Source organism: Euprymna scolopes, chromosome 32 (genome assembly GCF_053919585.1).
Source record: "Euprymna scolopes isolate OS-2025 chromosome 32, ASM5391958v1, whole genome shotgun sequence".
NCBI lineage: Eukaryota > Metazoa > Mollusca > Cephalopoda > Sepiida > Sepiolidae > Euprymna > Euprymna scolopes.
The window spans coordinates 9,066,910-9,079,682 of record NC_136513.1 but is presented as its reverse complement, the minus strand read 5'-3'; the positions used below and the strand labels follow the sequence as shown (position 1 = coordinate 9,079,682).

General features: G+C 35.8%; 1 protein-coding gene across 1 annotated transcript in view; it reads right to left on the bottom strand.

Annotated features, from left to right (window-relative positions):
* Positions 1–768: 768 nt before the first annotated feature.
* The window catches only part of LOC145256216 (uncharacterized), a 61,625-nt gene continuing 49,620 nt past the window's right edge, over positions 769–12,773 (bottom strand). Inside the window, exons 5-7 of the mRNA XM_080114833.1 lie at positions 11,840–11,956; positions 5,420–5,514; positions 769–912 (exon numbers count right to left, since the gene is read on the bottom strand). Coding sequence (XP_079970959.1) covers positions 5,434–5,514; positions 11,840–11,956 — 198 coding nt within the window. The 3' untranslated portion in view covers positions 769–912; positions 5,420–5,433. The remainder of the gene's footprint in view (positions 913–5,419; positions 5,515–11,839; positions 11,957–12,773) is intronic.

Sequence of the window (12,773 nt, the reverse complement as noted above, 5' to 3'; positions counted from 1 at the left end):
TCAGTCCTTGTCGTTAACCACTCTCATTTCCCTACTGCTGATGACGACGATGGTGATGGTTCCGCTTTTCTTTATCCTGCGATGTTTTAAAGTAAATGTCAGCTAGATAAATAGAGGTTAGTAGAGAGGAGAGATATAAGATGGGTAACACAAAGGTGGAAGATAAAGATGAAGAAGGAGCTATACTAGATGGGCAGGAAAGGGGAGAGTGTACATTAGTAAAAAAAAAAAAAATTTTTTAAAAGAAAGAGGGAGAGAAAGAATAAAACCATATGTAGAAACCAGGCACATGGTTAACCCTCTCGGTGTGATCACCTGTAGATTTTGTCAGATCATCCATTTGAGAAAGAAAACTCTGATAAGAAAACTGAGAGAAGGGGGGGGTCTTCTCAGTCATGGTTGACAACCTTCCTGGAGCTGGTGACTCAAACGGATTCCCGGCTTGCAGACGTAACTTGCTTAAACAGTAGATATGCTCTTCCTATCGCCGGCTTTCACACTTCTTTGCCTAATAGCCAGGCCAGAAGTACAATACCAGGGACTCACCAGAGTAACCCTGTGCTTGGCCCTATTTCATGACTAGGACATTGAACTCTGTTCCCCTATTCCCTATTTTGAATTTCTCTCTTTCTCTCAGAAATCAAGAAAATTTGTTTGCATGCCACTTGTGTCACTAGATTTGTTTGCGACGGAAAAGAAAATATGTTTTTTTATAAAAAAAGAAAATGATAATTGAAAGTCAAAGAAAAAAGACACGGAAGGCCTATAAAAATAATGAATCAATAATTTGTCATTCTCATTTATTTTTGTTCGATTAGCAGGAAACATATGTCGTTTCTATCTTTTTCCATTCCAAAACATCTGTGTTCTTTGTTTGCAACCATCAGGATCCAATTTTCAGTATTTGTATCCCTGGAAAAAAAAATAAAATAAAAATAAAAATGATGATGATGATGATGATGATGATGGTGGTGGTGGTGGTGGTGGTGGTGGTGGTGGTGGTGGTGCGAAACGATAAACCAGTAAGTGAATGCAGCAAACTGGCGCAAAAGGAATACAAAAAACAGGCACGACCAAGTGGGGGGATTGTGCAAACAACTGCATTTTGAACGTACAGACAAATGGTACAAGCATAAGCTCGCAACAGTACTTGAAAACGAGAACCACAAAATTCTATGGGACATGGACAAACCTATTCAAGCAAGAAGACCAGATGTCGTAATAATTAACAAGAAAGAAAAATCCTGTCAAATCTTAGATTTTGCTGTCCCAGCTGACCATAGGGTGAGTATGAAAGAAAAGGAGAAACGGAGCAAATACACAGAGCTAGCCAGAGAGATAAAAGGGATTTGGATGATGAAGAAAATCAAAATAATACCTATAATAATAGGACCACTAGGAACAATTCCGAAAAACTTCGAAAAAAGAATGGGAGAAATTGGAACCAGAGGGATGGCTGCAAAGATACAACGACTAAGGATAATGAAAACGGCTGAAATATTAAGGAAACCCCTTGAATGCGGAGAATAATACACATGAACCACATGCGTGAGCCAGACAAACTGCTGCAGAGGCAAAACATGAAGAAGCGTTACAGGGAATGAAGAATAATAAAGCTGCATATCAAAAAGTTCTACATCCCCATCATGCATCCCCTCTCATTGTCCCATTACCGCCCCCCCAGTGTGATACCAAATAACCGAGAAGGGTCAAGAAGGATGGAAAGACCGAGAAGAGAGCGCTGACCAGACCTCTGCTGGACAAGCGTGAAGAGAACTGGGCCCTTGGGGAGGCTTAGTGCCACTAAAATTCCAGTATAGACCAGTGGCCGCTGCCAGCGAGAAATCAATAATGAGAGGCTGTTGCGATAACGCAAATTTATTTGCAAATGCTATCGAAGGAGGTGGAGAGTGCTGGAGACTTGTTGTCACTCAGCTTCCAGGTAACACCACAGGTTTTTCAATCAGATCTTTGATGACTTGTGTGAAAGCTCCATGTGAGTCAATAATAACAATAGCGACAATAACAAAGAGACGAAAAAATAAAACACATAAGTGAATGCAGCAAACTTGTCCAAAGAGAATATAAAAACAGACATGCTCAGGCGGAGAAGGTAGTACACTGGGAACTATACAAACAGCTACATTTCGAAAGCCCAGACAAATTGTTCAAACACAAACCGATGGCGGCACTGGAAAACGAAATAACAAAATCCTCTTGGACAAGTAGATACAAACAGATAAATTCATCCAAAGAGATCAGGTGTTATAATAGTTTACAATAAGGAGAAATACTGTTAAATCGTAGATTTCGCTGTCACAGAAGATCATAAGGTGAATATCCAGGAGACAAAAAAGCGAATCAAATAGCAAAAATACAGTCATAAGGATGACCATAGACACGCCCTTCCCAATTTTTGAGTGGTCTTGTGCCTACTTTTTTGTTTATTACTGTTTTGTTGTAAACTTTCAGAGTGAATAAAAAATATATATCTCAAATAAATGAAACTGGCAGGAGAACCCACATACATATGGAACCTGGAGAAAGTGAAGATAACACCAACAATCGTAGGATTACTGGGAACGATCCCGAAAAACTTTTTTAAAAATTACAAAAAGAATGGGTAACAATTGGAATTAGAAGCAAAGCTAAGAAGATACAACAGGCGGCGATATTGAAAATAGCAGAAATCTTAAGGAAAATCCTCAAATGCAAAAGCAACCCACATAAACTGCGAACATTAACCAGCCACATGAATGTTGTAATAGAAATAAAACAAGCAACAAAAAATAAACATAACCACCTGAGACCAAGAGAACTGAAACTGCAAAAAAAAAAAATGGTGGTGTCTGTTTTGGCTGGAATCACACTAAACAATGGTGAAGGGTTGAGGAGGATAGAAAGTCTGAAGAAGAAGAGCACTAATCAGACCTCCACTGAAAGTATGACGAGCACTGGAAATCTTGTCACTCAGATTCCATGGAACACCATAGGTTATGTCAATGAGTGGTTGCTGGTAATGGCATGTGTGAAAACTCCTAGTGAGTAAATAATAATAATAATAATAATAATAATAATAATAATAATAATAATAATAATAATAATAAGAAGAAGAAGAAGAAGAAGAAGAAGAAGAAGAAGAAGAAGAGTTTAGAAACTCGGATTAGCAATGCACCAAAATAAAATAAAGCGGTAAATAAGGCGAAAGAGAACAGAAAACAAGAGAAAAGGAAAACATGACTGACAAAGAAGAGCAACTAAACAAGAAACATGAAGAACTAAGGCAAAAGAAGAAAGACAATTCAAATAAAAATATGAACAGTACAAACAAAATATGACATTTGAAAACAATGAAAGCTATTTTTACCGAAACGTAAACGGAGGGAAAATAAGAAGAACCAAACCCAAAAGAAAACCAAACACTTTTGGGATAATGTACGGAGAAAGCAACAAAATCACAACAGAAATGTTGAATACTGAAAAGCATACAATAAAATCTTCTGGAAATTGAAAAACAAAAGAAAATTATTGAAAAAACACTGAAGAAAATCCTAAAAAAATTGCATATTGGTAAACAATTGGTAAACAATTGGTAACGCAAAACTTCTTTTTCTTCTTCTTCTTCTTCTTCTTCTTCTTCTTCTTCTTCTTCTTCTTCTTCTTCTTCTTTACATCTTTTACAACACTTTTCCATTTTTACGCAGTTCTTTACATTATTGTTGTATTCTGCAAGATCTTTCAAGCTGCACCGGTTCGGCAGTAGAGGACAGCCAAGGCTGTGTTGCATCGTACGGTCCCCTTCTGTCCATTCGTACATGGTTGGGTCAGTTTTGTAGCTCCATCTGGGCATAGCAACTTTTGATCGTTCTATTCCTATTCTTAGGCGGTTGCTTCTCAGAGCGTTTATGAATTGGCAAGGATTGCATCAAAAGTGGTGATTCCCATGTCAGTATGAGATGGGGGCATTCTATGTATAGCCGTCTGGTCAACAGCTGTAGTTTGGTTTCTTCCTGAGGGGTTTGACATAACTGAGAAAGCTATTCCTTGATTTCAGTCGTTAGGCTGCTGGTTTACGTTCATGAAATAGATGATGCTTATCACTGACAGCTTTTGTGATCTATACACGGCTGGCAACTTCCTGTCCCAAATCTGAAGGGATAATGCAAAGAACACATACCTTGAGAAAATGTATACACAAAGTAAACTTTCACTAAAAGAAAACTATATTAACACAATAAGACTAAGCAGAGAACGGTCCCAAGCAACTATAGACCAATAACATGTTTACCAACAGTATAGAAGATCGTAATAACACCGCAAAATAAATAACTCTAATACGCCCTTAATAATCATGAACTATTCTCTTGATGCTGGAAAACGACAAGAGGGAAACGTGACCTATATTATACAAAAGATCCTAAAGGAGGTAAGTAACATAAAAACAAGCACAGCCAACACAATCATAATGTACTTTATGAAAGTTAAACTAGACAACTTAGGAAAACAGCAAGTTATACAATGTAGACGAAACAAATAACAAATCACATCATAATGAACGCAGCAAACTAGACTCAAAAGATACAAAAGCAGACATGGAACTATGCAAACACTGGCATTTTAAACATACACTTGGAGACAATACTGGAAAACAAAATGCGTGTCACTCTCTTCCAATATCTTGGTGCTTTCCAGTTGCCCATGATGTTTTGCTCTCAAATCCACTAATAGTAAAGAGAAACTTTACTGTGATTAAATACTTCAAATGTTTCTGTAATGAAAGAATATAATATAGATTAAAGTTTCTTAACTAATAATACTAAAAAGAAAAACTCTTTAATTTTTTTTATTTTTGTTTTTTTTTTCTTTTTGAAAAAGAGAGAGACCTCTCAAAATTACCAAAGATATTTACCATCCCGGTTATGCTAAGCAGTACGTTCGTATTTATTGATTTTTAAGTGCATCATTTTGAAAAACAAATAGTTATACGAATCTAAATACGACCTTCGTTCATTTGTTTGTTTTTTGTTTTTGTTTGTTTTTTTAATACGTAACTTCAACATACGGGTATTTTACGCTGATAACATCCGTCATATGCACTTACATTTTTTTTTACAATTACTTGTAGATCCATTCAATGCTATCTCGGAAATAGAAAACGATATTAAAGTTTTTAATATGTTCTGTTAATTGATTCCAAAACTAAATTATTCTTTGAGCAAAACGTATCATGGTCGAGCCAAACATTTGAACTCTTTTCTGAGTCCGACGTTTGAACTCCTCGTGAAATCCTCAAGAAATATAAATTGGAATGAGTACATAAAAGATGTTACCAAGCCTGCTGAATGGAATATAGGTTCTCTCCATCAGATTTTTAAAAAAAAGCTGTAGAAAAAAAAAAGACAAATAAACGAAATCTCACCTTTAGTAAACAGTTTATGAACAATTGTCATACACAAGCTCGTAGACACGGGTCTTCTTCATTATAGATTTTACGACAATTTGACACTTTTTCTCCTGAAAATAAAATAAAATAACATAAGTCGACCCGGAGATTGCGTACCTCCGCATGACAACAGAAAAATGGGCCAAAGTTTTGCCTGACTGATTGTTTTACTTAATACATAAGAGAGAGAGAGAGAGAGAGAGAGAGAGAGAGAGAGAGAGAGAGAGACAGAGACAGAGACAGACAGACAGACAGAGGCAGAGAGAGAGAGAGAGAGACAGACAGACAGACAGAGGCAGAGAGAGAGAGAGAGAGAGAGAGAGAGAGAGAGAGAGAGAGAGAATAAGCCCATTTTCTAAATCCCCTACAGAATTACTACTAGGAGTTGCTAGCCTGCAGGTAATAGATTGAGTTCTAAGAGTTGAGAAACATTTTTTTAAGTGTGGGGGGGGGGGCATTAGCTGTCACTTTGTATAAACTTTATTCATTTATTTTATTTATTGGTTTAATACATATATATTGGAATATTAACTGTCTTGGTTCATTTTGACGTACTTGTTTGATGAGGTCTATTTCACTAATGGATTGCTGGCGCTGCAGATTATCAACCTCGTCGTGGGTGGACGATGGTTGTTCATCGAAGGTTTGACATGTTGGTTACTTGCGATTAGTGTTGGTTTGAGGAGATAATCTGCAGGTACTGCGGTGGTGATTCTATAGAAAGAAATTATTAACTCTTCATATTTAGTGAAAACAGGGGTAAATAACTGCCATTGACGAAAAACAATATATTTTAAGTTGCCCAGTGTTTTTCTTCTCAGTATACTGTAAGAGTTATTTTCTAAAATTAGCTGTGACTAAATAATAAAATACTCCACAGAAAGTAAACGTTGTAAGAAAACAACTACATAACAAATGTTTCAATAGTCAAAATAATGTACGTTGAAACCTACCTGCATAATATTATTTTGTTGTAACTTATATCAAACTAATAGGTCACTGTGCACTGTTTGTCCACACGGCAAAGAGTGCCTATTTACTATGCCTCCCCACGGGACAGAGTTAGACACCAGGGTCGTTTTTTAACGTGGAGAAAAGGTACAAAAATAAAAATTGTCTCAGTCGTGAAGCATTTCTCCTCCACTGAAAGAGAACAAGAAATAGAAGTGCAGCATCTGAAGAACAGATGGTATTTATTTGCTCCCCCACCGAGCAAATTAGGCACAAGGCCAATTTTTGATGTGAGGAGTGAAGGGAGGGGGAAGGGAAAAAGGGGACCAGCTCCCGAGAAGTGGGAAATGGGAGCTGGTTAAAGGTCAGGTATGTGGGGTTGCCCCCACATCTGGTCTTTGCTTGCAGTATCTGCCGGAACAGATGGTATTTATTTGCTCCCCCACCGAGCAAATTAGGCACAAGGCCGATTTTTAATGTGAGGAGTGAAGGGGAAATGGGGACCAACTCCCCGGGGAGGAGGGGAGCTGGATAGTGACAATTGGTATGAAGGGTTGCCCCTACATTGACCAAGGTCTTATATGTGGGGTCGCCCCCACATATGGTCTTTGCTTGCAGTATCTGCCGGAACAGATGGTATTTATTTGCTCCCCCACCGAGCAAATTAGGCACAAGGCCGATTTTCAATGTGAGGAGTGAAGGGAGGGGGAAGGGGAAAAGGGGACCAGCTCCCGAGAGGTGGGAAATGGGAGCTGGTTAAAGGTCAGACTTGTGGGGTTGCCCCCACATCTGGTCTTTGCTAGTCATAGCTTGCAGTATTTGCCGGAATAGATGGTATTTATTTGCTCCCCCACTGAGCAAATTAGGCACAAGGCCGTTTTTAATGTGAGGTAAAAACCAGCTCCCCTAAAAGTAGGCAAAAAGGGGGCACTCTGGTTACCAAAAATAATAATTGTCCCAGTATAGAGGGTTTCCCCTCCATTGACTGGTACAAATTATCTTAAGTGCAGTATCTGCCGGAACAGATACTACACTTTGATCCCGGCCCGAAGGCCAAGAATCCGAAAGTTGCTCTTAACATGGGAAGGTTAAAAATAAGAAAATGCCTTTTGGAATAACCACCCTTAACCTCCATTTATACGTTGGCCAACCAGTGCAAATTGATCAATCAACGATGTGTTTACATGTTGAGAGTGTTTCATCAGAGCAAGGAAAGAGCAATAGGTGTTTGATTCGATTGTATGTCAGTTACGTATGCGGAAGGAAAGAGTTAGCAATGTGTGTAAAAATGCCAACGTACACAAGGAGAGATGGGGTGGCGGTGTAATCAAAGTGTGGTAGACGATGGGAACAAAATGAACGGATACATTTTTAGAGTTAGTTTTAGGAGTGACTAGGTTGGGAGCAGTTTGCAACGTTCGACGACTATTACAGTTGAGGACAGTATCTGGTTGACGGCAGTTGTGAGTTCGCCTGTGGCTACTGAAAGAAGGCCGATGCACATGACAGCGTGACTTCATTATCACATTCAGTTGTAGGTATATGGTCTAGGCTATCAGCAGCAGTTTCCTCTAGTTTTCAGTTGCTAACATGGTGTATTCTTGCGTTGTTTCAAATTACCGGGGAAATTATCCAAAAGGCCCCAGAATACATACATTTTCTTTTCCTAAATATAAATTAAAGTACTTTCATAACGTTTGATAACATTGTTAATATAAATTAAAGAAACAATACTTTTATTGCTAATACAGCAAATATTATCTTTAACTGTTTATTTTCTTATAAGGCTTTTTAGCCTTATAAGTCTATCAGGAAGGTTGAAAATTTAATTTAATTTTGTTTTAGTTTTGAAAATTATAAACAAATAATTTTTACATGAGAATAATTGTCAAAATGTCATTTTAGTAATGAATAAAACCTTCTTTTTTTTTAAATTACATTTTAACCATAAAACAAGGCACATTGCCACTTTGATGTATGGGGCTACTATCAGGGGCAACAACTACTGGTGTACTATGTAGGGATTTGGGCAGCAAGATGTCGGTTCACGTTGCACTTGAACTTCTGCACGTCAGTACAGTTGGGGAAGCAGGGACCTGGAATGGAATTCCAAAGGCTAGTGGTTCTGGGGAAGAAACTACTGGAGTAGAAAGATCTTTTACATCTAGGGATCTCTACAGTATGGGGTGGGATTTTGCAGCCTGTCGGGTCTGTCGAGGGTGTTCACGTCGTGGGGGCACAAGTGCTTGCAGTTCGTTACAGCATTCACCATTAAAATACTTGATGCAACGTTTCGTCGATGGGACAGAGGCTGAAGCTTAGATGCCAGTTCAGGGCCTATCAGATTTGCGACTCTCTTTTGAACCTTGTCAAGGGGCGAGAGACTAGTAGCCGATGCACCATCTCAAATATGACAGCAATACTCCATACATGGGCAAATGGTTGCCTTATAGAGGTACAGGATACTTTCGGGTGTTAGTAGTTTTCTAGCACGGTAGAGAGAGCCCACCTTCCTTGCAGCGGCCCTGGCAATGCCCTCGATATAATTGTTCCAACTCATGTTTCCTGTGAACGTTAGGCCAAGGAGCCTGAAAGACGTATTCTCAGATAAAGAGTCGTTGGCCATTGTTATAGGTGGTAGAGAAGGTTTCTTGTAATTATTGAATGAAACTAGTTTAGTCTTGGCGGCATTGAACGTGACCATCCACTTTTGTCCCTATTCCACTACAGATTGGAAGTCATCCTCTAGTGTTTCTGCCATTTCTTTAGATGTGTTCATTTGTTTTCCTGTCGTGCCTGTTATAGAGTTTGGTGTCATCAGCATATATACCCATCCCAGAGGCAATTTTGTCGGGGAGGTCATTTATGAATATCAGGAACAATAGAGGTCCAAGGATAGACCCCTGGGGCACTCCCGCATTTATATCATATTGTTTAGATGTACGACCGTCAAGGACAACCTACCTGGATTTTTCTCTTATCTAAGAAGGATTTAATTATGTTAAGTATTCTACCAGTGATACCGTATGATCTAATTTTCCTGAGGAGCCCCTCATGCCATACCCTGTCAAAAGCCTTAGATATATCTAGAGCTACCGCTCTGCCCTCCCCCGCTTTGTTCATTGAGTATTTACAAATTATTTTGAAGTTCTATATTTTTTTCTAAAGTCGGTTTGTAAATTATTCACCACACGGCTATAAATGAAATTAGCCGTGACTGAGCGTTATATATTAAAATTGATTGTTTCTTTTTAAAATAATAAACAAATAATTTTTACATGAGAATAATTGTGAAAATGTCTTTTTAATAATAAATAAAACCTTTCATTTAGTATTTCCGAATTATTTTGAAGTTCTATATTTTTTTCTAAAGCCGGTTTGAAAATTATTCACCACGCGGTTATTAATGAAATTAGCCGTGACTGAGCGTTATATATTAAAATTGATTGTTTCTTTTTAAAATAATAAACAAATACTTTTTACATGAGAATAATTGTCAAAATGTTTTTTAATAAGTAAAACCTTTCGTTGAGTATTTCCAAATTATTTTGAAGTTCTATATTTTTTTTTTTAAGTCGCTTTGAAAATTAGTCACCACGCGACTTATTAATGAAATTACCAGTGACTGAGCGTTATATATTAAAATTGACTGTTTCTTTTTAAATTATAAACAAATCATTTTTACATGAGAATAATTGTCAAAAATATTGTTTTTTTAATTTATTTACTTGCCTCCCCACGAGGGCACAGTTAGACACAAGGTCAGTTTTTAATGTGGGAAAATCTAGCTCCCCAAAAAGGGGCACTCTGAATAGGAACAAAAATAAAATAAAAATTGTGTCAGTCATGAAGGATTTCTCCTCCACTGACCGAAGACAGAACAAATGGAGTGTAGCATCAGAACAGATACTACACTATGATTATATTTTTAGGTATGTGAACATCATTTTCGGCCTGAGGATGTAATAAAGGAGAAGTCAAGATTCGATAATAAAACGTTGTGAAATAAACACGCAAGATGAGAACATTAGTCAGAATCATACAAATTATCAATCCTCATCTCTAAAGCTCCAAAAAATAACATTCAACCCATATGATTTTTCTCTAAATTAAATTAAAAAAATATTTCTGCACTAGTAACTTTTATTGTTTGTTTGTATTTAAATTATTTGTTTCATTTCAATTTTTTGTGTTTTATCGTTTGTTTTCATTCTTAAAATTATTTATCGTTTGTTTTCACTTTTAAAATTATTCATCGTTGGTGTTTAATATGTTATTTAATTCTTTGTTTACTAAATTCATAATTCACTTTTATCAGTATTAAATTGTATATCGCTTTAAAATTACTTAGTTTTACAGAGATAATATTTATATTTTATATTGAATAAAGTTCAGTTTCAGTATTAATCGAACTGTGTTCCATTTTCTTTTTAACAATGTTTTATTGCTCTTTTTCGAATGGCCCTGATATAGTACTGACAGTCTGATAAATCATACCTACATTGCCTGCTGGCATTTTTTAGTTAACAGGCCTTCTTCTTACTCTCGGTGGCCGTGGTTTGACACAATCGGAAGCTGATCGTGGCTCGGCAGTGATCCACCGACTGACGAACACAGTCTCTACAGTAGATGTAGATGTAAACGTTTAACGTTCAGAAATGGTGTCTTCTACTCTAATTGTTTTCTTTTTTTCCTCGGACTGCCAGACTTTGGAATTTCTTCTCTGTTTCCTACTTCCCTAACTGTACTTACCCACAGAAGTTTAAATGTAATATGAACATACATCTTGCTGCTTAACTCTTCATAGTCCACTGTTAGACACAATCCCAAACAGTAGCCCTTTGCATTCCAAGTGACAATATGTCTTGTTTGGGGTAAAAAGGAGTTTAAAAAAAAAAAAGACAGTTCAAACGTAAAAAAATACTGGCCACATAAATTCCGTTAATGGGCTACATGCAGTGCAGCACACGACGTATATAGAGAATTTGCATTATTATTATTGTTATTATTATTATTATTATTATTATTATTATTATTATTATTATTGTTGTTGTTGTTATCATCATCATCATCATCATCATCATCATCATTATTATTATTATTATCATCATCATTATCATTATCATTATCATCATAATCATCAGCATCATCATCATCATTATTATCATCATTATTATCATCATTATTATTATCATTATTATTATCATCATTATTATTATTATTATCATTATTATCATCATTATTATTAATTTTATTATTATCATTATTATTATTATTATTATCATTATTATTATCATTATTATTATTATTATTATCATTATTTTTATTATTATTATTTAATAATAATAATAATAATAATAATAATAATAATAATAATAATAATACGAAAATTAATTCTCATTTCAAAAATTTAAATACGTGATGAAAGTGATAAAATATACTTACGCGGGCATCTTTTTTAGGGGGGCATTGTTTCAAATGTTTGTATAAGTTCACTTCTTTATTTCTGCAAACGGTTTTTATAATTGAAACATTAATTGTATAATGGGTCCATTCTTGAATCTGCCAATTGAAATTATATATATATATATATATATATATATATATATATATATATATATATATATATATATATATATATATATATATATATATATATACATTAGTGGCCTGGCAAGGCCACGGAGGAGACAAAGAAAAAAAGCTAAGAAAAATTCATCCCAAAGCAGCAAAAAGTACACTATATATACAAATGTAGGTAAATTTTGTCATATTTTATTGTCAATTTTTTACCAATTGTGATAAAATTGTAACCATAGGATAGTATTATAATCTTCAAAAAGCCAGCAAATTTCCATGTACTCTCGTCCCATAGAACAAAAGATATGAGGATTTAAATATTCAATTTAGCTACGAGTGTATATATATATATATATATATATATATATATATATATATATATGATGATTGCAACGTCTTGTCAGACGAGTGCCACTCCCTCAGACACTGAAAGTTCATGAAAATGATATTTAGTCCTGCCGGCGAATTCACATGCAAGACATGACACTGAAGACGGTCATTGGTATACACACATATATATACACGTACGCACACATACATATGTACACATACATACACGATACATAATACGCACACATACATGTACATACATACACACGTGCAAACATACACAAGACGGTCATTGGCAGACATACATATAAATGTATACACGCATACATACATACATATCTATAAACATACGCTCATATATACCTATATACATACATATACATACCCACATGCATACATACACATATACATACATATACATCCACATATACACACACGTATACAAATACATACACACATATACTTACAC